Source organism: Oncorhynchus nerka, linkage group LG15, assembly GCF_034236695.1.
Source record: "Oncorhynchus nerka isolate Pitt River linkage group LG15, Oner_Uvic_2.0, whole genome shotgun sequence".
Lineage (NCBI taxonomy): Eukaryota > Metazoa > Chordata > Actinopteri > Salmoniformes > Salmonidae > Oncorhynchus > Oncorhynchus nerka.
Genome location: NC_088410.1, coordinates 35,892,158 through 35,917,310, shown reverse-complemented (window position 1 = coordinate 35,917,310; position 25,153 = coordinate 35,892,158). Strand labels below are relative to the sequence as shown.

The 25,153-nt window shown below is 42.2% G+C and overlaps 1 protein-coding gene across 1 annotated transcript in view; it reads left to right on the top strand.

Moving 5' to 3' along the window:
• Positions 1 to 6,915: 6,915 nt before the first annotated feature.
• Positions 6,916 to 25,153, top strand: part of LOC115142582 (regulatory-associated protein of mTOR) — a 172,780-nt gene continuing 154,542 nt past the window's right edge. Inside the window, 3 exon segments of the mRNA XM_029682143.2 lie at positions 6,916 to 7,349; positions 8,824 to 8,998; positions 24,027 to 24,129. Coding sequence (XP_029538003.2) covers positions 8,831 to 8,998; positions 24,027 to 24,129 — 271 coding nt within the window. The 5' untranslated portion in view covers positions 6,916 to 7,349; positions 8,824 to 8,830.

Sequence of the window (25,153 nt, the reverse complement as noted above, 5' to 3'; positions counted from 1 at the left end):
CAGACTGCTCCATTGACAATGAATGACTTCTGCCCGAACGCAGTGAGTTTGATGCATCTGGTGGACATGAGGCGTAACACTACAGTATGCAGACGGAGCTGACAACTCATGGGAGTGGCTTTTCTGTACACACATCACATTAAGCTGGATTGTTATCAGATGAAGTGTGTACTCCATCACGCGGCTGTCGTTTCACTAAGGTAAACAGTAGCGCTGTATGGGTAAACTCACTGGGGATGACAAGCCAGGAAAATAATGTTATATTATATATATATGTGTTGTGATACTTGTGTTGTTTGCTCTACAACCTGTTAGTTCATATGCCTTGCGACTGTGATATATAGGCCTAAAGCCGAGACAATAAGAAGACACAGTGGCAGAATAAATTCAACCACACCTTTGTTTCATCACAAAACCGGAGAGCAAGCTCTGTCTGGTGAAATCCAGTTAGCTCACCCTACTTGTAGAGAAGTGCCAATGCCAACCTTCTCTTTCATGTTGCCTAAACAGTCATACAGTACACACTGAGTTTTTGTCATCCCAGACTACCTGGCTAAAATGCCAGGCCAGTAAGTTAACATTAGCTTATTACATCTACCTACATGTTGAACTTCCATCCTTTCAGGCCATGGGCACAATGTATGAATTTATGATTGGATCAGATTCGGCATTATAATCAATGGCCAGTACGGAGAATGAAGTAAAACCACAAGTCTAAATCCCTATCTCCATCCATGGTTAATTTAAGAAAGGGGCAATTTTAGCTAGCTGGCCACCAGAAGACAACACAACTAGTTGCAACAATAAAACATGTTCTGTAAATTATGTTTGGCTTTTGGTGTGATATGATTGGTGTGAAGCCAAATCCAAACTGACTTCCCTCAACTTTTTTTTGGTGCACCAGGACCATTCACAGTTTAGCTCAATGCTGACCGGCTATTATTTGTATTTATTTTTATCAATGGAGGCCAAATGCTCGCTGGCTTCCCTTGTATTCAATAGTACGGGCGGCAACAATATCATATTATTTTTGACCAGACAGCATAAAGTAGATGGGCTTCACATACAGAGACAGAGGGGCGCTGTTGCGCTCACTCGGATGCTTTCTCCGGTGATATACATTCAGCCTCTTGTGAATTGAAGGGAAATTATGAAACACTGAGAGACAAAATATATATTATTCAATATAGCCTGACTTCCCTTGGCATCCATGAGTACACGCCACTGCAGATAAATGACTGTCAGCTCAATTTCAGAGATGCTGATTCAAATTTGTCTCTCAATTTGGCTGGATACAACCCACCCACCCATATCAAATGCATTTCGAATGTCTTTTTTACAATATCATAGACTGAATCCAGTCATTTTATGTTCAACTCGATTATAACCCTCAAAATGATGACATAACTCAATTTTAAGTCTATTACACAGGAGGCAATTATGTCTTACCATGACCTTGTGCTCAGAACATTGAACCTTTTCTGGTTGAAGGTGCCTGTACGGACAAACCTCTCTCGGCTGCCCACACCTCTTCAGTGTGTGTGTGTGTGACGTGCGTGTTTGTGTGTGAGAGCGAGAGGGCGAAAGAGTGTGTGCGTGTGAGAGTGGAGAAGAGCAGCAGCTGTTTCTCTGCGGTAAATGGGTCCTCATGTTCACAGGGTGGGTATCGTCGGGGACCTTCTGTGAATGAGTGCGAACACGTGGCTCGCTGTCCTCCTGTCCAGTGGGAATGAAACCTGAGAATAGGCTGCCTGCTCGTCCACTGGCTTCAAATGTGTGTGTTTGGGCGTGTGTGTGCGCACGTACCTAAAAATAGCCCTTTGGCTCAGCAATGGTGACATCACACCATTATAACCTGAGTTACAAAAATCCCCTCTAGGACCTTCTCCTCCTTTTGTCAAATGACAAATGACTTCACAACCATTGAAGTGCTCTTAAATTCAAGGTCAGCCTGCCCTCCTTTCTCCCCCTCCTCTCCTCCTCTTTGTCTCACTCCCACCAGCTCTTTCAAATCCTCTGTTCGCCATTCATCATCATCCTTTCCATCGAAAGGCTTGAGTAACCTAGTGATGATAAGTGAAAGGTAATCTATGGGGCGTGTGTTTCACACCCATTCATCTGACACACACACACACACACACACACACACACATTTGTCTTACTATCCTTGTGGGGACCAAACAATTGATTCCCATTCAAAATCCTATTTTCCCTAATCTTAACCCCAAATGCCTAACCCCTGACCCTAAGTGTAACCCTAACCCCCAAAGCCTAATATTTATTGTTTTACTATCCTTGGTAGGACTTTACACACACACACACACACACACACACACACATGGAGCATTCTCCTGGTCCTACACTCCCATTGATTGGTAGAACATCTCATATTAATACATTGATCATGCGTAAACGGGGACTGCGTCTGGGAGTGTGATCTGTGATAGCTGCGTTGTTGATCATGAATTAATGGACACCTGTCTAAGCGGTTATTGATTAATGTTTCTGTTGAGGCCATTACAGATGATGGTGGAATTACATTCATGTTAGGGTGATCAGCATATCTTTCAAAGCTAATTATTGGTATTGGTCTTTCTTTGGTTATAAAAAATATCAGGTTTCTGTGCTGTCATTTATATCAGGGTCTCACAGCAGCCACTCTGATGGTCTTTGTCACTTCAAACGTTGTGAGAATGTTAACGCTACCTTTTGATTCCTACCTCTCTCTAACCTTATTTAACCTCCCACCTCAATGGAGAGAGAGAGAGATAAAGAGGGAGAGAAAGGGGAGAGAGAAAGAGAGATCTCAGTGTAATTCACTTCAGAAAGAAATGCTTTGTTGTCTCTTTTGAGGACAAACTCTGACGAAGACCCGGTATAAACACAGCGACCATTATAGTTTGAAGTTTTGAGATGGAAACTTTGCATTTGATTTAAGGCGATATCAACCTTTAATGTGAGTTATGAGCCCGAAGCTGGCGCGAGACTGTCAAGGAAAATGGTCGCACTTGGAGAAAATACTGATGACGATGATATCAATGCTGAAGAATGCAAAGCATTAATCATGACTCCTCTGTTTTTAGTGATGGTCTGTGAGCTTGGCAGACGAACGGCACCAACATGCATAATTAAAACTGGACCCAGAAGCTGGTGTTGTTTCGTCCTCCCAAACAAAGTTTAATGTGCAACCTTTCTTTAATTCCTTAACTTCTTCAAATAAGGTGAAATTAGATGCTGCATGACTTGTAATGGTGGCTTTAGCTGTATTGTGATTTAAGACACCAATGGTTCGTAGATGCATAAAATAAATCATGCTGAGTCAGCAAACCATGATTTGAACTCTGATCCCCATAATGTCGCCCATACAGTATGTACCTTTATGTGACTGAGAAGAACTGGGTGGGGCGAGTTAATGCCTCATTACGGCTCTTCCGTCTCCAGTTTCCCGTCTGAGAGGACACACTATTATCGTCCACTTAGAGGATCACATGATTATTATATACAAGCTTCCTGGTAAAACAAACCTCTCCACATCCGATTGGAAACCTCTCCGATCCATCTCTCTGCCATTCTCTGCTCTCTCTCTTCTTGCATGGTTCCTTGGCTCTGTCGTCTTGCCAGGGTTGTTGTAATCAGTCCTCAGGGAGGTGACACGTTGGCTTTTCTTCACCCTTGTCTGATTTGGCTCTGGGAACAGCTCCAGTTTCCAGATTGAGCCCCGTTGATCACCTTGTCACCATGCTCCCAATCTGGGAGGAGAACTCTTTGTTTGTCTGTGTATGTCTGAGTGAGTGAGTGAGTGAGTGAGTAATCTTCCCCTCCCCACTATCCCAGGGTCTCAACCTCCATCACACTCTTAAGAGATTGGATTGGTTTCTCATTCACAATGGACACTGAGACAGGAGGGATAGATTCAGCCTGATACAGTTATGAGTTTCTTACACATCTCTAGATTGCTGTACCATAGTGTTGCTGCTGGCTAACTCAAATAGCCAGCATATTGATTACTGCACTGGCCAATGCAGTGAGAGGGAGAAAATCCTGCTGTCCATCTGCCATGCTGTTTTCATGTTTTCTCATGAGCTGAGATGACCGCCTTGTGGTGATGCATATATATGATCTGAGCTGTATTGTGGTGTGCTCATCACCAAGAAGATGAGAGAGTGATATTTTTGTCTGATTTAACAGGGACGTGGCTGAGACATTGGAAGAGCCTCTACTTCCCATCTACCATAGCTCATCTCCACTGCATCCCCTATGTCCTGTCTCCTATGAACCAACCAAGAAAATGGATGGAAACAGGAAGGGTTCTCTTGTCCCTTAAGAAAGAATGATTTTCATTTTCCGTTGCAATACGACACAGTAGTAAAGCATATTTCTGTGTCTTGGGTGACTGGAGTCTTTCACAATTTGTAGTGGAGCGGGTTGAGAGTTTCAAGTTCCTTGGTGTCCACATCAGCAATGTACTATCATGGTCCAAGCACATAAAGACAGTTGTGAAGAGGGCACGACAACACCGTTTCCCCTCAGGAGACTGAAAAGATTTGGCATGGGTCCCGAGATCCTCAAAACGTTCTAAAGCTGCACCACTGAGAGCATCCTGACCGGATGCATCAGCACCTGGTATAGCAACTGCTCGGCATGTGACAGTAAGGCGCTACAGAGGGTAGTGTGTATGGCCCAGTACATCACTGGGGCCAAGCTTCCTGTCATCCAGGACCTATATACTAGGCGGTGTCAGAGGAAAGATCCCAAAATTGTGAAAGACTCCAATCACCCAAGTCATAGACTCTTCCCTCTGCTACTGCACGGCAAGCGGTACCGGAGCGCCAAGTCTAGGACCAAAAGGCTCCTTAACAGCTTCTACCCCCAAGCCATAAGACTGTTGAACAATTAATCAATTGGCCATCCGGACCCCCCCCATTTGCTACTCGCTGTTAATTATCTATGCGCAGTCACTTTACCCCTACCTACATGTACAAATGACCTCCATTAACCTGTACCCCAGCACATTGATTCGGTACCGTTACCCCCTGTATATAGCCTCGTTATTGTTATTTTATTGTGTTAATTTGTATTATTTTTTTATTTAGTTTATTTGGTAAATATTTTCTTAACTTTTTCTTGAACTGCATGGTTGGTTTTTAAGGGCTTTTAAGTAAGCACTTTACGGTAAGGTTGTATTCGGCACATGTGACAAAGTTTGACTTGATTTTAACTATTTGAATGTCCTTGAGTGGCCCATCCATAGCCTGGACTTGAACTCGATCAAACATCTCTGGAGAGACCTGAAAATAGCTGTGCAGCGATGCTCCCCATCCAACCTGACAGAGCTTGAGCTGATCTGCAGAGAAGAATGGGAGAAACTCCCCAAATACAGATTTGCCAAGCTTGTAGCGTCATACCGAAAAAGACTTGAGGCTGTAAACGCTGCCAAAGGTGCTTCAACAAAGTACTGAGTAAAGGGTCTGAATACGTATGCAAATGTGATATTTCAGTTTATTTTATTTGCAAACATTTCTAAAACCTTTATTTGCTTTGTCATTATGGGGTATTGTGTGTTTTCCCGATGAAGAAAAAAAACAATTTAATACATTTTTAGAATAAGGCTGTAACGTAACAAAATGTGGGAGAAGTCAAGGGCTCTGAATACTTTCCGAATGCATTGTATCTCCACATGGCTTCTTTGGAGTAATTTGTTGCTGTAATCACCTCCTCTACATGATGGATGAACTTTTTCAATCTCTTAGTAGAGAGTAAACAGAACGTGGGTTTCATTTTTGTCACAGGGACAGATGGATGTGTTTTTTTTCTCTCCAGTGTTTCTTCTAAAACCTTAAACCCCCCCACTGAGTGAGGAATGAGCACAAAAGGCAGACAGCAGTGGATACGAGGAAAAATAGAGGCAGCTGCTTTCTGTGTGAATTCACTTGTTCAGTGGAAACAGGCAGTGAGAATTGCAAGGTGCAATTCAGCAAACATTCCTGCGGCCGAGTAACCCTGAGGTAAAAATCGGGTCAGAAGGAATGTAACAGACAACCAAAAATATGCTGGAAATGTCTTTGAGCACCACCCTGCCTCCCCTCCCCCATTACTTTTCTCTGGCTAAAGAATTGCATGTGCTTCTTTTCTAGAGAAAATCTAATTAGGTAGGAAAGGGCAACCTTTGAATGTTATAAGTTAAAGAAGTACATTTTAAATGTTTGAAGAAGCAATCTGCAGTTGCTTCATCCATTTTTGGAATGAATTATATGTACCCACTGATTCTTTGGTGAATATAACTTATACATGCCTCATTAGCTTAGTTCAACTGTCTTACCTGATTAGGATCCAAAATATAAGCTTGTTTTACTCCAATGTTTGTAAACAAAGTAAATGTTAACAAACACTATATAGCCCCAAAATATGGTTAAAACTATAATTCTGATATCATGGATGGTCAGTCCTGTCTATGAATTTGAGAGTAATTACATTTCTCCAGCTCCATCTTTTAGCTTTTTACCGAATTAGGGGCGGGAGGGTGCTTTGTTATTGCCCATTTAAGGTATTTTATGTTTGTTTGGATTATAATACAGTATCTTTAAAACACGATGTCTATAATTGCGCAGTGACCTTGGGATAAGGCACTACTTGCACTATCATGGGCCTATGTAGTCCCAAATATGATTATAGTGGGACAAGCTTAATAAAAAGTAAGATTTTCAACAACATCAATCTCTCAAAATGTACAGGATGCAATAATAAACGTATATTTTTGGATCGCATTGAGACATCACAACTGAACTTTATGGAATATTTAGGACTTGATTTGACTATTTAACTTTTATTTTGATGAAAGGGACATTCACTGACCATGATGACGTTTTTAATGACATCTTCAGTCCAGCCCTGGGTGCTACAGTGCATTGTGGGTCTTTCCCAAGATGGCGGCGCCCTTGCAGAAGTGCTGAAGAAGTGTCTCTAGAGAAATAGTTGGAATTGTTTGTTAATTTCACGGCAACTAGCTTACAACGTCGACGCACATTTGTGTCAGAAGACCACACGACAAGCGTCATTGACAGCTCGAGCCTGACAGCGCGTGGCGTGGTTGTGGCAGAGTGTCCGTGTGAAGATGGGCCTCGTCTCGAGCCCCTTCCCATAGCAAAGAGCAGCCGTGGGGAGAGAAACCGCAGATTTCCCTGCAAACACATACCGGTCGAACTTGGACCTGTCGGGTTCGACATCGTTTACAAATTGTGGACGCTACCGTACAATTTTCTTTCAAGAATTATCTGTTCGACCGCGTCTATAATAGTCAGGAGACGGAGAGGTATCCCACCCCGTATCGAAAAGGATTCTACCGTGCCAAGGTCTGTACGCTGCTCGCCACCCTGTGAAAAATGCCATTTCTGCACATTTGCTTCACTTGCCAGTCATTATTTTCGAAAACGTCTATCTAACTACTGTACCTAGCAATTCCACAAGTAACATGAAGCATGCACAGTTTTACAAGCATGAAGTACAAACCTGTGAAAACGATACTAACTAGTTGTCAGCCAGTCGGCTAAGGGTCTGCTAGTTAGCCACCAGCTAACCTGTCAAACTCGACCCCGGGTCTGCTAGTTAGCCACAAGCTAACCTGTCAAACTCGACCCCGGGTCTGCTAGTTAGCCACAAGCTAACCTGTCAAACTCGACCCCGAACTCTAGAACAGCCACGCGCGAGCATGGGGTCAACCTCTGCAGATTGATAACGTTCTATCGATTTCCAATTCTGTTATGTACATTCTACAATATGTACTATCCCCTTAGAAAAGAACATGTCCATGTAAGTTACCGTTAGCCTATCCATTCTGCGTATTATCTACCATTTGACGGTTAAGTTCATTTCAAAGGGAATTCACTGGTGAGACGTCATTCTCAGACTTAAACATTTTTACACAGCTAATGTTAACCGTGTCAAATGCAAATACAGTAGCTACTAGTTATGTACTTATTAGAACGAGAATATGCTCACTACCGCACATGACAAACGAGTCTTGCGTGGTTGTTTTGAAGCTAAAGCTGTTGAGTTCTTATCCCACTCACCAGGGCCAGCTGTGGTGTATGGGGTTTAGGGATGTGAGGCATATGTATAATCTTGAGAAACTGTACTTACCAGAAGTTAAATGTCTTGCTATCAAATTAACGTCTGAATCCAACTCTAGCCTGAACAGCACCATATTCATGTTGAGTTAGACAGCAGGAAGCTATTAGACCATGCAGTTCGAGGGAGACTTCCTTGCACAAAATGTACTGCTGTCTACACAGCCGGAATATGGTGCGGTTCAGACAAGTTGGATTCAGACGTTTATTTGATAGCTAGGGTCACATTTCACTATATGTCTTGTAAGTAGAGCTAGAGATTATACAAATGCCTTTGTTGACAGGAAATGCTTTTTTGGTATGGGCAGCTATATTGTGGTAGGGTTATTTAACGTTGCCACCCACCAGAACGATTAACAACTCAGGGAGTCCAACCAATACAGACTTCTGACGTTGAGTTCCAAAGCTAGGTGGTGGTAGTTTTTATCCCAGAGCTGCTCCTCAACTGACCGGTATTGTCAGCTGGTCTATGGCTAACCCAACGCTGCCCAAACTTTCCTAGTCATTAGGAAGCAGAACTTAAAATGGTTGAATAGTTTGGGTCAAGAGTAGATTGCATCTGATGGATGCATGTTAAATATTTATCATATTCCTCAATGTTACACAAAAACATACTGTACAGCTATATCCTATTATTGAATGAAGAAACCTTTGTTTTATCACTGACCCCGACCTGACCTCCTCTCCATCTCTCCCTCAGGGCCCTGATGAAAATGGATTCGGAACTGCTGCACTCGCCGGCCGTGTGTCTGGCTGAGGAGGAGGAGGCGGACACGAGCGACTGGAACCTGCCGCTGGCCTTCATGAAGAAACGCCACTCAGAGAAGATCGAGGGCTCCAAGGCCCTGGCCCAGAGCTGGAGGATGAAGGACCGGGTAAGAGACGTCCTTATGGTCCTGTTGCACCTAAGTCTCTACACTGTTCTGCTGAACTAGGGCTTTTTAATGGTGAACGGATAAAGGCCCTACCGAGTTGCTCATATTGTGCAGTTGCTCTTGGTTCTCATTATAAGGTTAGTCTTGTTCAATCTTTGAAAGTAGCTCATGAATGATGAACTGAAACCAGGGAGACTTTTTAATTGGAGACCACTGTGTAGGTTTAATATCCAGAAACTATGGTTAGGTTCCACAGCTGTGCAGATCTTAAAATCTCCCGTTTTAAACAGCTGCTTTTCCAGATTATTTTAAGTTCTCATTAAACAATGTTAACTTCATTATCACTTTTGACTGGAGTATGTCTACTTGATCATTTCATTTGACTTGCATACGTCCATCAAAGAAAGGTGGCTTTTGAACTAGCATATCATTTTTTAAAATCCAGTTTGCTTTATTTTGTATTTTTGTATTTAATACTTAATTTTTAAAATTAAAACATACAATCTACCTGCGGTGAAGCCACTCAAGATTTACATTACATTCAGTCATCTAACCGTCTCCCATCCAGAGTGACCCACAGGAGCAATCAGGGTCAAGCACGTCGACATATCTCCCAACACGTCAAAACGGGGAAAACAACAGAAAACAACAATGCGAAAATAAAAGACATCAAGGACACAAAATCTAAACAGCAAGGCCAACTGAACAGCAAGGCCACACATTTCAGTACATGTGTGGCACTATTTGTGTGTGCTTGTTGAATCTGAGTGCGTGTATTTACAGTACCGGTCAAAAGTTTGGACACCTACTCATTCAAGGGTTTTTCTTTATTTGTACTATTTTCTACATAGTGAAGATCAACTATGAAAAAACAAATGGAATCATGCAGTAACCAAAAATGTCTTGAAGGAGTTCCCGCAAATGCTGAGCACTTGTTGGCTGCTTTTCCTTCACTCTGCAGTCCAACTCATCCCAAACCATCTCAATTGGGTTGAGGTCGGGTGATTGTGGAGGTTAGGTCATCTGATGCAACACTCCATCACTCTGCTTCTTTGTCAAATAGCCCTTATACTGCTTGGAGGTGTGTTGTGTCATTGTCCTGTTGAAAAACAAATTATATTCCCACTAAGCCCAAATCAGATGGGATGGTGTATCGCTGCAGAATGCTGTGATAGCCATGCTGGTGAAGTGTGCCTTGAATTCTAAATAAATCACTGACAGTGTCACCAGCAGGATATTTCCACCGGTCTAATGTTCATTGGTCGTGTTTCTCGGCCCAAGCGAGTCTCTTCTTCTTATTGGTGTCCTTTCAGTAGTGGTTTCTTTGCAGCAATTAGACCATGAAGGCCTGATTCACATAGTCTCCTCTGAACAGTTGATGTTGACATGTCTTGTTACTTGAACTCTGGAGCATTTATTTGGGCTGCATTTTCTGAGGCCGGTAACTGTAATGGACTTATCCTCTGCAGCAAAGGTAGCTCTGGGTATTCCTTTCCTGTGGCGGTCCTCATTAGAGCCAGTTTCATCATAGCGCTTGATGGTTTTTGCGACTTCACTTGAAGAAACTTTCAAAGTTCTTGAAATGTACCGTATTGACTGACCATGTCTTAAAATAAGCTTAAAGTGAGCTATTATATGGACTTGGTCTTTTACCAAATAGGGCTATCTTCTGTATACCACCCCTACCTTATCACATCACAGCTGATTGTCTCAAATGCATTAAGAAGGAAATTTCACAAATCAACTTTTAACAAGGCACACCTTTTCATTGAAATGCATGCCAGGTGGCTACCTCATGAAGCTGGTTGAGAGAATGACAAGTGTGCAAAGGGTGGCTATTTGAAGAATCTCAAATGTAAAATATATTTTGAGTTGTTTAACACTTTATTGGTTACTACATGATTCTATATGTTTTATTTCATAGGTTTGATGTATTCACTATTATTATACAATGTAGAAAATATTAAGAATAAAGAAAAACCCTTAAATGGGTAGGTGTGTCCAAACTTTGAACTGGTACTGTACATGCGAGCATCTGTGAGTCCTCGGCCTCAGCCTCAGGCAAACAGTCAATGGATGTAACAGCGTTGCCCATCAGTGTCATTCAAACTGCCTTTTTTGTGTGTTTATTAGGTACTTAAAAAAAATCTTTGACCGTCATTCTATCCCCCCGCCCAGCAACTCCTCTCCCACTTGTCTCCAGTTCCACGGCCCAAACTTCAGTTTCCCTCAGTCTGTCCTTCCTTTCTCTGCTGGCCACCCTCATCGGATTTCTGCGTGCCATGTCTTTCAATTATGCTGTGATGTATAACATACAATTTGAATCTATCGAATAGAATCTGCACCTTGCAAGTTGAAGAAAAATACTTTAATTTTAATTGTATTTTTATTTCACCTTTATTTAACCAGGTAGCCTGGTTGAGAACAAGTTCTCATTTACAACTGAGACCTGGCCAAGAAAGCATAGCAGTGTGAACAGACAACAACAGAGTTACACATGGAGTAAACAATAAACAAGTCAATAACACAGTAAAAAAAGAGTCAATATACATTGTGTGCAAAAGGCATGAGGAGGTAGGTGAATAATTACAATTTAGCAGATTAACACTGGAGAGATACATGATCAGATGGTCATGTGCAGGTAGAGATACTGGTGTGCAAAAGAGCAGAAAAAGTAAATAAATAAAAACAGTATGGGGATGAGGTAGGTAAATTGGGTGGGCTATTTACCGACTATGTACAGCTGCAGCGATCGGTTAGCTGCTCGGATAGCAGATGTTTAGGGAGATAAAAGTGTCCAACTTCAGCGATTTTTGCCATTCGTTCCAGTCACAGGCAGCAGAGAACTGGAAGGAAAGGCGGCCAAATGAGGTGTTGGCTTTAGGGATGATCAGTGAGATACACCTGCTGGAGCGCGTGCTACGGGTGGGTGTTGCCATCGTGACCAGTGAACTGAGATAAGGCGGAGCTTTACCTAGCATGGACTTGTAGATGTGGACTTGTAGCGAGGACCAGCCGACTAGAGCATACAGGTCGCAGTGGTGGGTGGTATAAGGTGCTTTAGTAACAAAACGGATGGCACTGTGATAAACTGCATCCAGTTTTCTGAGTAGAGTATTGGAAGCTAATTTGTAGATGACATCGCCGAAGTCGAGGATCGGTAGGATAGTCAGTTTTACTAGGGTAAGTTTGGCGGCGTGAGTGAAGGAGGCTTTGTTGGGGAATAGAAAGCCGACACTAGATTTGATTTTAGATTGGAGATGTTTGATATGAGTCTGGAAGGAGAGTTTACAGTCTAGCCAGACACCTAAGTATTTGTAGTTGTCCACGTATTCTAGGTCGGAACCATCCAGGGTGGTGATGCTATCAAGAGTATATTAGTAATTGACTGACCAGGTCTATCCAGATCTCCCAACAATGCTATTTCTAGGGCAAATTTTAGATGAATGTTATGTTTTTTTCAGCCATTCCTGAACCTGAGACTCGAAACAGGCTACATAAGGGCAATACCAGAACAAATGGTCTATTGATTTTGTATCCTCACAAAAGAATCTACAGAGCTGCGATGATTGTATGCCCTAAATATTCAACTTTTTGTTGGTGTGCAAGAATTCTGTACAATAGTTTTAGCTGATATAGACAGTCGTTTTTATATATCAACTCATACATCTTGTGCAATGGAATCGGTATATCAAAAATCTCTTGCAATCTGTATGGCAGGAACATCTTGATATAACATTACCGTCATCACAGTCTACTGCTTTAGGAGAGACAATTCGTTCTGCAGCGAGACTTCCACATTCAACCTTGTTAAGGTTAGCCTTCGTCTATATTGTTCCCCATTTGCAGAAATTCATTATAACTCTGCTTCAGGCCAACCCTAGGCGCTTTGACAGTGGAATTTTAATGCTTTTCTCTAGTAAATGGTGACAGTGGGATTTCTGTTTCTATTACACCTGCCAGGGCTTATATGAAAGGTGTTGTTAGATCCCTGTAGCACTAGCTTTGTTTCATAGTCTGTTATGGAGAGCTATGGCGGCAATAATGCCAAGTGTCACATTGCCGTACTCTTCGCCGGGTGACTTAGTATCCCTATTGGCAAGACAATCACCCAAATGACATTAACACACTTCTGCTAATATGACATAGAAATTAGGCTCATACACTGTGCTTCAGGTTCTGAATTATATTGTAACGATAAACATTTAATTCATATATTCATTCCAAAACAGGAGAGATTCTTTGGGGTAAGACAAAGGGACATTCTTTCTCTAACACTGATAGAAAATATGCCAAAATAATTTAGGCTAGTTGATGTTCTACAAAGAATACATTGTTTTGCATCAATTCATTTAATTACTGTACCCGTTTTGATTGTGTATGGCAGCGTTCCTCAACTGCCGGCCTCCCCCATGGGCGATTGACATTTTTTTATTAGAATTTTTGCAAAACATTTTTATTTATTTTATATTGTAGGACATAATACTGTAATAAAAACAACAACAATCTGTTACAAACTATTCCCACACATAATATAACTATATGACCATATGCAAATGTAAGCAAGGTTTGATATTGTTTTATTCAAATATCTTTGGGCTTACGGTCAATATGCAGTCTACAAATAATTTGTAATTATGTTCCGGCCCCCTGACCATCCGCTCAAGAAATACATCTGCTTAATGTTCCCTGGTCTACTGTTATTTACTACAGGGTGATTTTCAGAGCACTCCTGTATTATTGGCACCCTATGTAAATATGAACAAAAATGCTGTGAACAAATTGTAATTGTTTATCTGCTTGATCTGACACTCAAAATATCATATCAGTCTAACCTTTCTGAGTTAAAATTGTAAATCGTCAGCAAGAAATAATTATTTTATTAAAAAACATGCATCTCACAATTATTGGCAATCCTGCGTTTAGTACTTTGTGCACCCTCCCTTTTCCAAGATAACAGTTCTGAGTCGTCTCCTATAATGTTTGATGAGGTGAGAGAACACATAGGAAGGGATTTGAGACCATTCCTCCATTTAAGAAACTCTCCAGATCCTTCGGAGTCCTTGGTTCCTCGCTTGTGGACTCTCCTCTTCAACTCACCCCATGGGTTTTCAATTTGTTTTAGGTCAGAAGACTGGGATGGCCATTGCAAAAGTTTGATTCAAAAGTCAGTGAACCATTTTATTTGTGGATTTGGAGGTATGCTTTGGATCATTGTTCTGCTGGAAGATCCAACAGCCACTCAGTTTGACGCAAAATCTCCTGGTACTTTGAGTCCATGATGCCAGGTATCCTAACAAGGTTCCCAGGGCCTTTGGAAGTAAAACAGCGCCACAACATCACAGCTCCACCACCATACTTCACAGTGGGGATTAGGTTATTTTCTGCACAGCTATTTTATGCCAAACCCAGCTCTGGTGTTTGTTGCCAAAAAAAGCTCTATTTTAGTGTCATCAGACCATAGAACATGGTTCCAACCAAACCTGGTTCCAATGACATTTAGCAAACTCCAGGGGCTTACGTTTGTGGTTTGGTGACAGCAGAGGCTTTCTTCTGGCAACCCTTCCAAATAACTTGTTGGCATGGAGGTGGTGTTTTAGCTTTGGAGACTTGATGTAACCAACTTCTGCAATTCTCCATCTGTGTTCCTTGGGCAAAAACAATTCCACTTGAGCCATCCTTCTCACGGTGCATGGGGGCAAAATACACTTGCGTCTTCTTCCAGGCAGGTTCATCACAGCTCCAGTTGTTAAACATTTCTTAATTATTGCCCTCATAGTGGTGATGAGTATTTTCACACGTGTAGCTATCTTTTCATAGCCTTTGCCTGATTTGTGACGGTCAACAACCTTTTTGTTTAATTTAATTAGTGTTTTCTTTGGCCTTTCTGATGTTGATGGATGACTAAGGGAGTTTAGCCTGTCACCTCATATGTATACCCCAGTGAAAAAAGATTCACATTTAACTTTAAAAAGTAATATCTTAATCGGATATACATCAACTTTGTTCATAATAATTTCTAGGGGTTCTAATAACTGTGACCCATGTTTTAAAATAAAATTATTTACTATCTTTCTTTGAACAATTTTAACTCAAAGGTTAGATTCATATGATATTTTGAGTGTAAGATCAAGCTGATAAACAGCAATTACATTTTTTCAGTCATTTTTGTTCATATTTACATAGGGTGCCAATCATGGTCCTGATAACACCAAGGTCATGGGTCGGGGTGGCAGGTAGCCTAGTGGTCAGTAACCGAGAGGTTGCTAGATCGAATCCCTGAGCTGACAAGGTAAAAATCTGTCGTTCTTCCCCTGAACAAGGCAGTTAACCCACTGTACCTAGGCCGTCATTGTAAATAAGAATTTGTTCTTAACTGACTTGCCTAGTTAAATAAATAACAATTCAGGAGAGCACTGTAGATTGATTGACAGTGATGGATGATAATGTTAGGTGTGGTACTAGGGTCCCCATTGGTTGTGTATTTTAAGCGTTAAAGCTGTTGAGAGGAGTGTGTTGTGAAGGGGCTATCGAGTGGCCCGTAAATTATGTGCTGCATCGTGGGAAATCAGCAGGATCATGGCCAGCTAGCTACTACACTACAGTCACTGATGGGCTATCTCAGGATGAGAGGTGGCAGGCTGCCCAATTACAAGGCCCATTGGTCAAGGTGGAGTCCGGTCCCTGTGGAGATGTCTGTAATTGAGTTGTGACCATGTCGATGTGTGGAGCGCTCATGAAGCAAAGCGGCGTGTGTGTGTGTATGTACACCTGCAAGTGTGTGCATTGGAATCATTCACGATAGGCCTGCAGAAACTCTATCATGGTCGACCTAGTTGCTGCTCCGAATCCCACGAACTCTGCCTCCCTGTTGGGCTTGTCTATGGCTGCTTCTGTTTGCAATATGGCTGTGTTTGTGGTATTGGGCTTTATGGGAGAGCTATGTTATTTATGGTACCCAAAATAGTAATGGGTTTGCCTCTGTCCTATATATGTCAATGCCATGGATAGAGGCCGGGCTAGAGTCTTCTGAAAGGATACATTGTAACACTGAATGACATTCAGGCGCTGTGACATGGAGCAGTGCGAGACAAACCAACCCTAACCCCAAAGTACACAGTTAGTAGACCTGACTCATTGAAGAGAACCCCAACGGTTCCTTATTAGATGTTTATGGCTCGCTCACCCCCCGGCCTGAACTGGGACAATAGAGTGAGCTGTTAGTGGATGAGCAGTGGCTCACTGGAGAGAGAAGCTAGATAGAGTAAACCAGGTCGGATAGCACCCTGTGCAGAACAGCCAGACAATCTACTATACCAGAGAGAGCGAGACTCTTGTTCATATCCGTGTCCAATACATAAGCACACAATAGCAGATCCATTTGAGGAGTTATGCCATGTCCAGGGCTTGACCCTGATGTGACACTCTAGACCAGCGTTTCCCAAACTCGGTCCTGGGGCCCCATCTGGGTGAACGTTTTTGCCTTAGCAATACACAGCTCATTTTAAACAACCAACTCCTCAGCAATATTTGATCATTTGAATCAGCTGTGTGGTGCTAGGGCAAACACCTAGTGGGGCCCACAGGACCAAGTTTAGGAAACCCTTCTCTAGATGTGGCCCCTGGAGTTAAACATCAGTATGGCTTGTGTAAGAGTAGTATCGGAAACCCAGAGCTAAGAGCAACAGCACTGTCTAGGATTAATGGCAAAAAAAAAATATTGATGTTTCTCTTCAGGCTGATTCTCCCAACAAATCACAAGGCAGACATGCCAGAACGTTGTAATTCAAAACCATAGTTTGCAGGCGCAACCTTTTGTGGTGGTTTAAGTGAAGGTGGTTGACGCAAACTAGCCACTTGCGAAATGCACTCATTAAAAATAACCTCTGTGATCTCCATTTTACTCGATACTATTTTGTGTCCTGGTGATGTTTAACACTGTCAACAAGTGGATAAAGTGATCTAGGAAAGCAGAATGTCCCAACTCTGCCCTTTCCTCTATGCCAAAATGATGTATAAGTACAGACGTGTTAGCCAGAACATTGATAGGCCTACGTTATGGGAGGCAACACGTTTGTTTAGAAAGACTAGTTAGTACAAGAGGTCCGACCCAGACCCACCAGCGAGATGCACTTCATCTCTTCTGTTTTTTATCCTGATAGTCCAGGGATTACTGTGGATAAAAGCAGAACATTTGATACATTCCTCAGATATGAAAACCTAGAAGGGATGCCCATTTCAAATGTTTCCAGGAAGCAAGTTGAGATTTGCCATGCCCCCCCCAGAAAGAGCTAACCCTACTCAGCTGCATGGCCTGACCTCCATGGTATGTTTAAGACAGAATATCAATCGTCTGTGTTTATGATATCACTGTGGTGTGGTTAAGCGGGTAAGCTTGACAGCAAAACACTGCATTCTTTTCCAAGCTCTTTCTCCATGACACCGTTCATAAGCGATGTTCCACCAATGACATGTGATGGTGAGGGCTGATGTCTGTCTGTGTATCAGATGATCCCTGACCCATGTGCCCACACAGCTGTTGATTCAGCACGCGAGACCGCACCCCTGTCCTGTCTCACTTCCTCGTAAGAGGGACGTGGAGGCCGCACGCATGGACACACACACGTGACACGAGATGGAGAGAGAGGAATATAATTAGCCCATCTTACAATACAATAAATCAATACTAAATTGACAACCGCACCATTGTAGCAGGAGCGAAATGAGGCAGGTGTGCTATTTAGAATGCTTTGCGGTCTAAATCAGTAATCCATCATGAATTAATTAAATGCACACAGGAAATTAGCTAGGCCAATTAGACATGCGACCATTGACCTCTAAAAAGGATGTCTGGGTTCTGTCAAAATCAGAGCTAGTCATTTGAAATCCATGCAGATGAGCGCTTCAATGAACCAACCACCTCTGCTTACTCTAAAGTACTGGCTTTCCAACAATGATTTCCATACCCTCAAAAGCACGCTGCAATATCAAGCCCACTAATTGCATTTCTTAGCTTTCTGCTGGGCTGGCTTCCTCCATCTTTGCCATTATTTTCATCCTTTTAAACATATCTCAGTTCACCATGTAAAATTACTATATAATCGCCATGATAACCACTGTATCCTCTTTAGGAGAGCAGTAAATCCAGATACTGTAGATCGTCTGTGGACGCGAACGCGGAGTGTCTGTGGACGCGAACGCGGAGTGTCTGTGGACGCGAACGCGGAGTGTGTTGTCTTTTTAAACTGGTAATTGGGTTTGGTAACTCCCCCTCTCATGAATAACCATGCATGGGACTCCTGGGAACTTTGAGCCATTCCCTCCCTCCCTCTGACCCAGTACCTCAGCCCATACGGATCAATGGCCAGTGACTATTCCATTTGCTAGGCCTGCTATAAATTAAGGCTATTTAAACAGAGGGGGCATCGATCTCCCCAGTGCCAGGGCAAGGCCTTGCAGGCTGGACGGCCTTGGAGATTGCAGCATCAGCGTGGGCCACTCACTTTATCGCCAGCCGGACACACATTAGGGCACAGTCACACTCTGATACACGTACATAATCACAAACCCTTGGAATCGGTCTTGAAGTTTCTGTGTTTTCCATTTGGCTCTCCAATAGTTAAGTGCCGGTGCCATTCACCTGTATGATAGTGAACATTGTGAACAAGTAATTAAAAAAAAAAAACAGATTGAACCAAAGTCTGCTTCAGCTTTCACCCTACTCCTCCCTTGTTATCCCCCCCCCCCCCCCCCCCTCTGCGCTGCTCCGAACAGGATTTATGGGATTATTGGAAATCCATGAAGTCCAGGAGACGTGTATTAAAATGTAATTTTGTTTCCTTCAGATTAATGTTAACAATTATGGAGGACCACCATCTTCAGAAGGAGACCGTTGTTATGGAGGATCAGAGCCTGTCCCCTGGGGGGCAAGACTTAGCCTCCACCTTTTCATTCCCTTTGTCCCTCCCTTTTCTCGCCATGTTCAGTGTTCATCTTCTATATTTTTAAACACAAAAGCTTCAAGTGTTTTAAAGCATCACACTTTTTTGTACTGAGCTTGCTGCAACACGTACAGATTCTAGTGCCGATTCTCTTCATTTGTGGTTTCTGTGCTGGCTTGTAGCCCTCTGATACTTAATGAGCTTACCCAAATCCAATAGTCATTTCATTATTTCAGTGGCTAAAAACCGCTGCAAAATAACTGCCTACCAAACCACTAGAATATTAAAGAACCTGTCACAAGCCAAACATGTTTCTCTGCACAAGGCAAGCATCTTGGATTTGTCCCAAGTTGTCCCAATTTCATCTTTAGTGCACTACTTTTGACCAGGGCCCTTAGGGTTGCAGCCCTTATGTCTCCTCCAATTGGAATGTATGATCTCAATAGGGAGACAATAGACTTCTCCTCTGACGTGAGAAATTAATGGGATTCAATCAATGGGAGCCAACATCTGGCTGCTGTCAAACCTAAATGCCACGTTAGCCTATTATGAATCCGACAGACATTGTACCTCCCCATTTGTCTCAATTGTCTTTTTTTATTTCATGCTAATTTCTGTGTTTTATTAGTCGCTCGCATATGTCGTTTTTGGGAAACAAATCATTTCATTAGGGTTGTTTTATTGTGATGGTAATCACCTTAGTTTCCTGTGCCAGGCTGCAGTAATGTTGCTGGTGAATTAGTGTGGTGCTGAACAATGCCAAGTCAGGACAGAACGTCTGGCATGAACGTACCTCACCTCTAAAACTGATCTACAGGTGATGATTTGTGGGTGGGGGTGTGTGTGTGGATGGGTATTGGTAGACCCTTTTAAAACCAGGACCTGCTCCGTGTGGGTGCTTTTGTGGGTAGCTATGCCATCTTCAGTTTGACCAAACGACGCAAAGACACCGGAAGAATAATTGCAGTCACAAATGCTCACAGCTGTTTTCAGTCAGTCAGTTAGTGCACTCTTTCCCAATTGCGGCCCTAACTATTGTGTATAAAAATAGGAAAGAAGATATTAGAGTTGGAACCACAACGTTGTGGGAAATGAAATGCCATGAGTTTCTTTCCCCCTCTCAGCTTTGCTCACTCCGCAATCTCCTGCACTTGTATGAGATTCATCTGAGACTTACCTGCATCTTTTATTGTCTCCTGTATCTTGACCTCTACTCCTGTCTCTGCTTTGTGTGTGTGTGTGTGTTAGGGCTGTCCCGACCTAAACAAAAATATCTTGTTCGATTCTATGTTGTCATCTTCAGTGAATAATTATTATTTTGATCGAGTGCTTGCTTCGTTGAGAAAGTACGTGCAGTTGAAATCTGGTCATAGAAATTTCCGGGGGATGAAATTACGTCTTTTCCTGACGTTGAAATCGGGTACATTTTTGCTTCTGAAAAGTTGAAAAGACGTAATTTTACATTTGTTGAAAGTACATATTTTTTGGGTAATTAATTCTATACCCAAATTTCAACTGCACATAGAATGCCAAATACATTTAGAATCTATCACAATAATACATTTTAAATCTATTCAATATAGGAAAGGAAAGAGGCGCCAACTAAAGATTGCAACAGAATATGTATTGTTGCTCCCATCTGTCCCATGCACTTTAAGTTCAAAAACGCTTAAATTGGCAGTGACTTTGAAAGGAGTCCAACCAACTGACCACTTCAACAACATTCTCAGTAATGGTTACAGGAATGTTTTTTTCTTACTATGACTGATATGTTGTTTATCTACCTTAGTTGAATGCATGCACTGACTGTCAGTCGGTCTGGATCCTCTGCTGAATGACCAAAACGTCCAGGAAATACGTCTTCATCTTTCATTCAGAACCTTAAACCTGCCTTTTAATTTTTTTACTCATTTTTTAGAGTTATTTAAAAAACGCAAATCTCACGGTTCATGTCATTGGGAAATTTGCATGGAAATTCTCCCCGGCCCCTAAATGTCTTCTCGCCATGAGAGAAGCAGAAATGATAGAACTTTACATATGTCAACTAGATGTATGTATTCATTCTATCATTTCCTGACATTCTGGTGATCAAGGCTTTATTTAGTATTCTAGAGCATCAAGTAATGACAGAAGAGAAGCTGCATATATGTAATTTTATTTAAGTTGACCAACAAATAACCTACCTAATGTCAGAAATTCTAAGCAGAAGAAATATCTAAATGAGGCATATTTTTTTTTTTTTTTTCTTGTCCCGCATCCCGCTAAAAAAATAAACTGATGTCCCGGGGCAAATTAGGAATGTTCTTTTTTAAATTCATGGATACAGAGATACTCGTGAGTGGAATGACAAAGCTGCATGTAAACGGCTTATCCTGAAATGATACCTTAATCGGGATTGGGCTATTATTCCGGATACTATGTGCATGTAAACGTGGTCACTGACGTGAGCTTGCTCATTTAGACTATTACTCAGGCGTTGAGAAAAGATGCACAAGGCTAGTAACACAGGGTTTCAGACTGCCCTCTCTGTTCTCTCGTTCCCTCTCTGTTTGTGTAACACGGTTAGTAATCAGTGCAGGGTTTCAGACTGCCCTCTCTGTTCTCTCGTTCCCTCTCTGTTTGTGTAACACGGCTAGTAATCAGTGCAGGGTTTCAGACTGCCCTCTCTGTTCTCTCGTTCCCTCTCTGTTTGTGTATGTCCATGTGTGCCCCAATGGATTAATCTGTGTTCAGGTGCACATGTTTACCTGACCCTGTTTCCTGTCCCCCTGGACTTCTTCTCGATCAGACCAGTCTACACTACAGTAAACTGCCTGGTAGGAGCAGTAGCTACAGAACTCTGCTAACCACCATAGATCAGGCACATATTGAATTCAATACCCTTCTGTCTGCAATGAGCTTCGGCCTTTCTGTTTGTCAGCTACAGAGTTCCATTAACTTCAGTTATCCAGGCACACATTCAATTAAATTCATTTCAATAGACCTTTCTTGGAAAGTCCTTGGGAGACATATCAATCACCTGTAAATGTGGTCTTTCTACTGTATCATTAAGCGATATCTGGGCAAGTTTTATATACAAAGTTGTGACTGTTTAAAAAAAAATATTTTAAAACATCTATTTTTATTACAGAAAGCACATATACACTGAATTGTGACTTGTATCGGAGTCGTGACAGTCTACAGACTTCAAAGAGAAGTTTAAGTTCTTCCCTCCTTTCCAAGCAGAACTCTTTTGGTGTGTTCTCTATAGTCTAGTGCTTGGCATAGTGTTGGACCCAGCCTCAGTCTTGTTGATAGACAACATGGCACTTCACTCTCCAGATCAGGTCAGCAGCACTCAGTGGTTCAGAATTGCAAAGTCACGTCAGGCTATGCCAACTATACAGACGTGCCAATGGATCCATCCATGCCAGAGGGCAAGGTCAAAATAGTGTGTATGGCTGTCCAAAAAAACGATCTTACCTCAGGACACCTCAAGTAATGAAAAATACTAATTATCGCAAGAGCACTTTTTCCCAATATTTGAAGGACAAACAAGGGGCTGAAGTTTTGCCGTGTTGGACGCCTGCGGGAGTTTGTGTGTGTACAAATAGAAGGCCAAACCCACCAATGGTGTGCGTGGCCAAAGAGCTCCATTTCCATGTCATCTGACCATGGCACCGCCTGGAGTATGCTAAACGGCATTGGCACTTAGATTGGCACCGGTGCTATGGTCATATGACACGAACATAAAGGTCTTTGGCCACGCACACCAGCGGTGGGTTTAGCCTTTGAAAGAACAATTAATATGGAGAAATACCTCATCCCTACTGTAAAATATGGTGCTGGATAGGGAGGTAACAATTCAACTATACGAGTTGGACCTGTGAGGGAAAAATTACGTTTTCACCTTATTTGTTGGCTATGTAACAATTATTTACTTAACGAACAGTAAGATATTTCTGTCCTGCTAATGCTGTGTTTTATGGTCTCCACTCTAGCACCCTGCAGCTAGTCTGGGTGTTTAGGATATGGGTTCTACTAGAGATAGCTTGAAGCTGACAATTGATTTGTGTTGGTGATTTAAAGCTAGCATTCTGTAGACAAGATGTGGTGTGCGTGACTCGATAGAGAGCCTGGAAGAGTTAAGAACAATGCCTCATAGTTTCCCAGATGCCAGGAAGATGAGACAGTAAAAGACCATCCTGTGTAGATAACCAAGGTGGCTTATGGGAAGGTTAGAAGTGACTGACTAGGCAATCTTGGTATCAGCTATATAAAAACTGTACATCGTCTGTAAAGGCTAGACTCTCAGCCTAACAGTCGGTCAAGACTGCTGGGCTGACGGTATCATTATTGCAAAAATTAATTGATATTAATTAAAGATTTTTTTTGAAGAAATGTAGCATGCATCGGCCAGAAAATCGATTCAATCGCCATTTCACTTTTTTGTCTCACATTACATTCTTTCTACCTTCCGAAAATACCTCCTATTGGGACAACTGATGCGTCCCCTCCTTCAGTGTGGAACTAAGCCTGTAACTGAGTCATTTTGTATGCCGAACAACCCAAGGCAATGTCAGTAGCCTAGTCAAACTGAGCACCTTGTCCAGCTTCGCCAGGTAGGCGGCCTGTTCCTGATCTTGCACCTTCAGCATTCAAATGCTAAAATAGCTTGTGTGATATTATGCTGTTAGTAGAGTGACAACCAATGTCATTTGCTAGGTTATCTATGCGCTGTTGAAAATGATGTTTTACCGGAATAAAAGTCCACTACCAGAGGAAAGTGGGAGAACAAAAAACGTAGGCTACGTTGCCCCTCGATACGCGTTGATTCGTCTTGAAAGGAAAAGATGCATATCTGATATTAAATTGAAGTACAATCAAGGGGCTGACATTGTTGTCAGATGCCTGCCCCAGAGCTGTGTAGTGTGTGTATGAGGAGTCAAGTCTGAGCGCCTCTGTGAAATGTGAACATCCTTCACCCAAATAATGTAAATAAACAGGGTCTCTTCACTCTGTATATGAGTGCATGGGTTTATCTGAGAAATAATCCCAATAAAGTGTGTTCAGAGGCATGTGTATTGACTTCTCTGTCTCCCCCCCAGATGAAGACAGTGAGTGTGGCCCTGGTGTTGTGTCTCAACGTGGGGGTGGACCCTCCTGACGTGGTCAAGACGTCACCCTGCGCTAGACTGGAGTGCTGGATCGGTAAGAACACACACACACACACACACACACACACACACACACACACACTTGCATAACCTATTCCATATTCAAAAAACACACACACATAATAAAGCCATTATTATCTTAAACAAGACATACCTATGGGAAATATTGGCTTTCTTATGTGTCCAACCTTCTCCCCAACCCATGTTACCTTGAAAGTCCTGAGCTCATCTAGTTGATGTTCCGGGCGCTGAAAGAACTGCGTATCCATTATAACTTGGAGATAACCCCGTCAGTGAGCATAACGCGACCTCTGCATTCGAAAACATTATATTCGATGCACTTCCAGAAGGACTTATTTGCAGTGTCATTTCCGTCAGTAGATGAAGCCTTCATGCGCCAGGGTATTTTTGGGAAGCACGAAGAGGATGAATTCGGTTTCCATTGCTTGTCAGGGACATCACCAGGACTTTGGATAAGTGAGTGCTCCTGGAAAGTTGGTGGACTAGAATTTCCTCCTCCTATTGCAGGCTTACTATCTGTGTATTCATCCACTCTTGCATTTAAGACATGGGTCGTTTTCTCAGACCCACAAATACAATGATTTGCCGGTACCCCGTTAGTCCCTGGTTTTCAGGGCTGAGCCCCTGGTTATGATTCTCTGGTGACTTCCCTGTTGCTTGTTCTGACCTCTTCCAAGAATGATGAATGCTGAGGGTAGCAAGATCTTTTTAAGAAGAATATTTGTATTAATAGCATATGAATGATTTGCAATTAGATTGCTGAACAATCAAAGCCATCCATCCAACCCATTTATTCATATCTGGTAGTTGATAGATTGGGCCTAGTTATTGTTCATTTACAGCATACATTTGCATTCAGTCTCTTAAATCTCTTAAAATAGCCTATATTATTCTTGTGTACTGTTTGTCTGTCTTGACTGTCTTGGTGAGAATCTTAAGTTAAGAACTCTATTTTAAGTATTTTATTAAGTTTGTGCCTATTATTCCTTGCCGGCCAGGTTAGGGCAGCACTGTTATAGCCTTGTGAATCTCTCAAG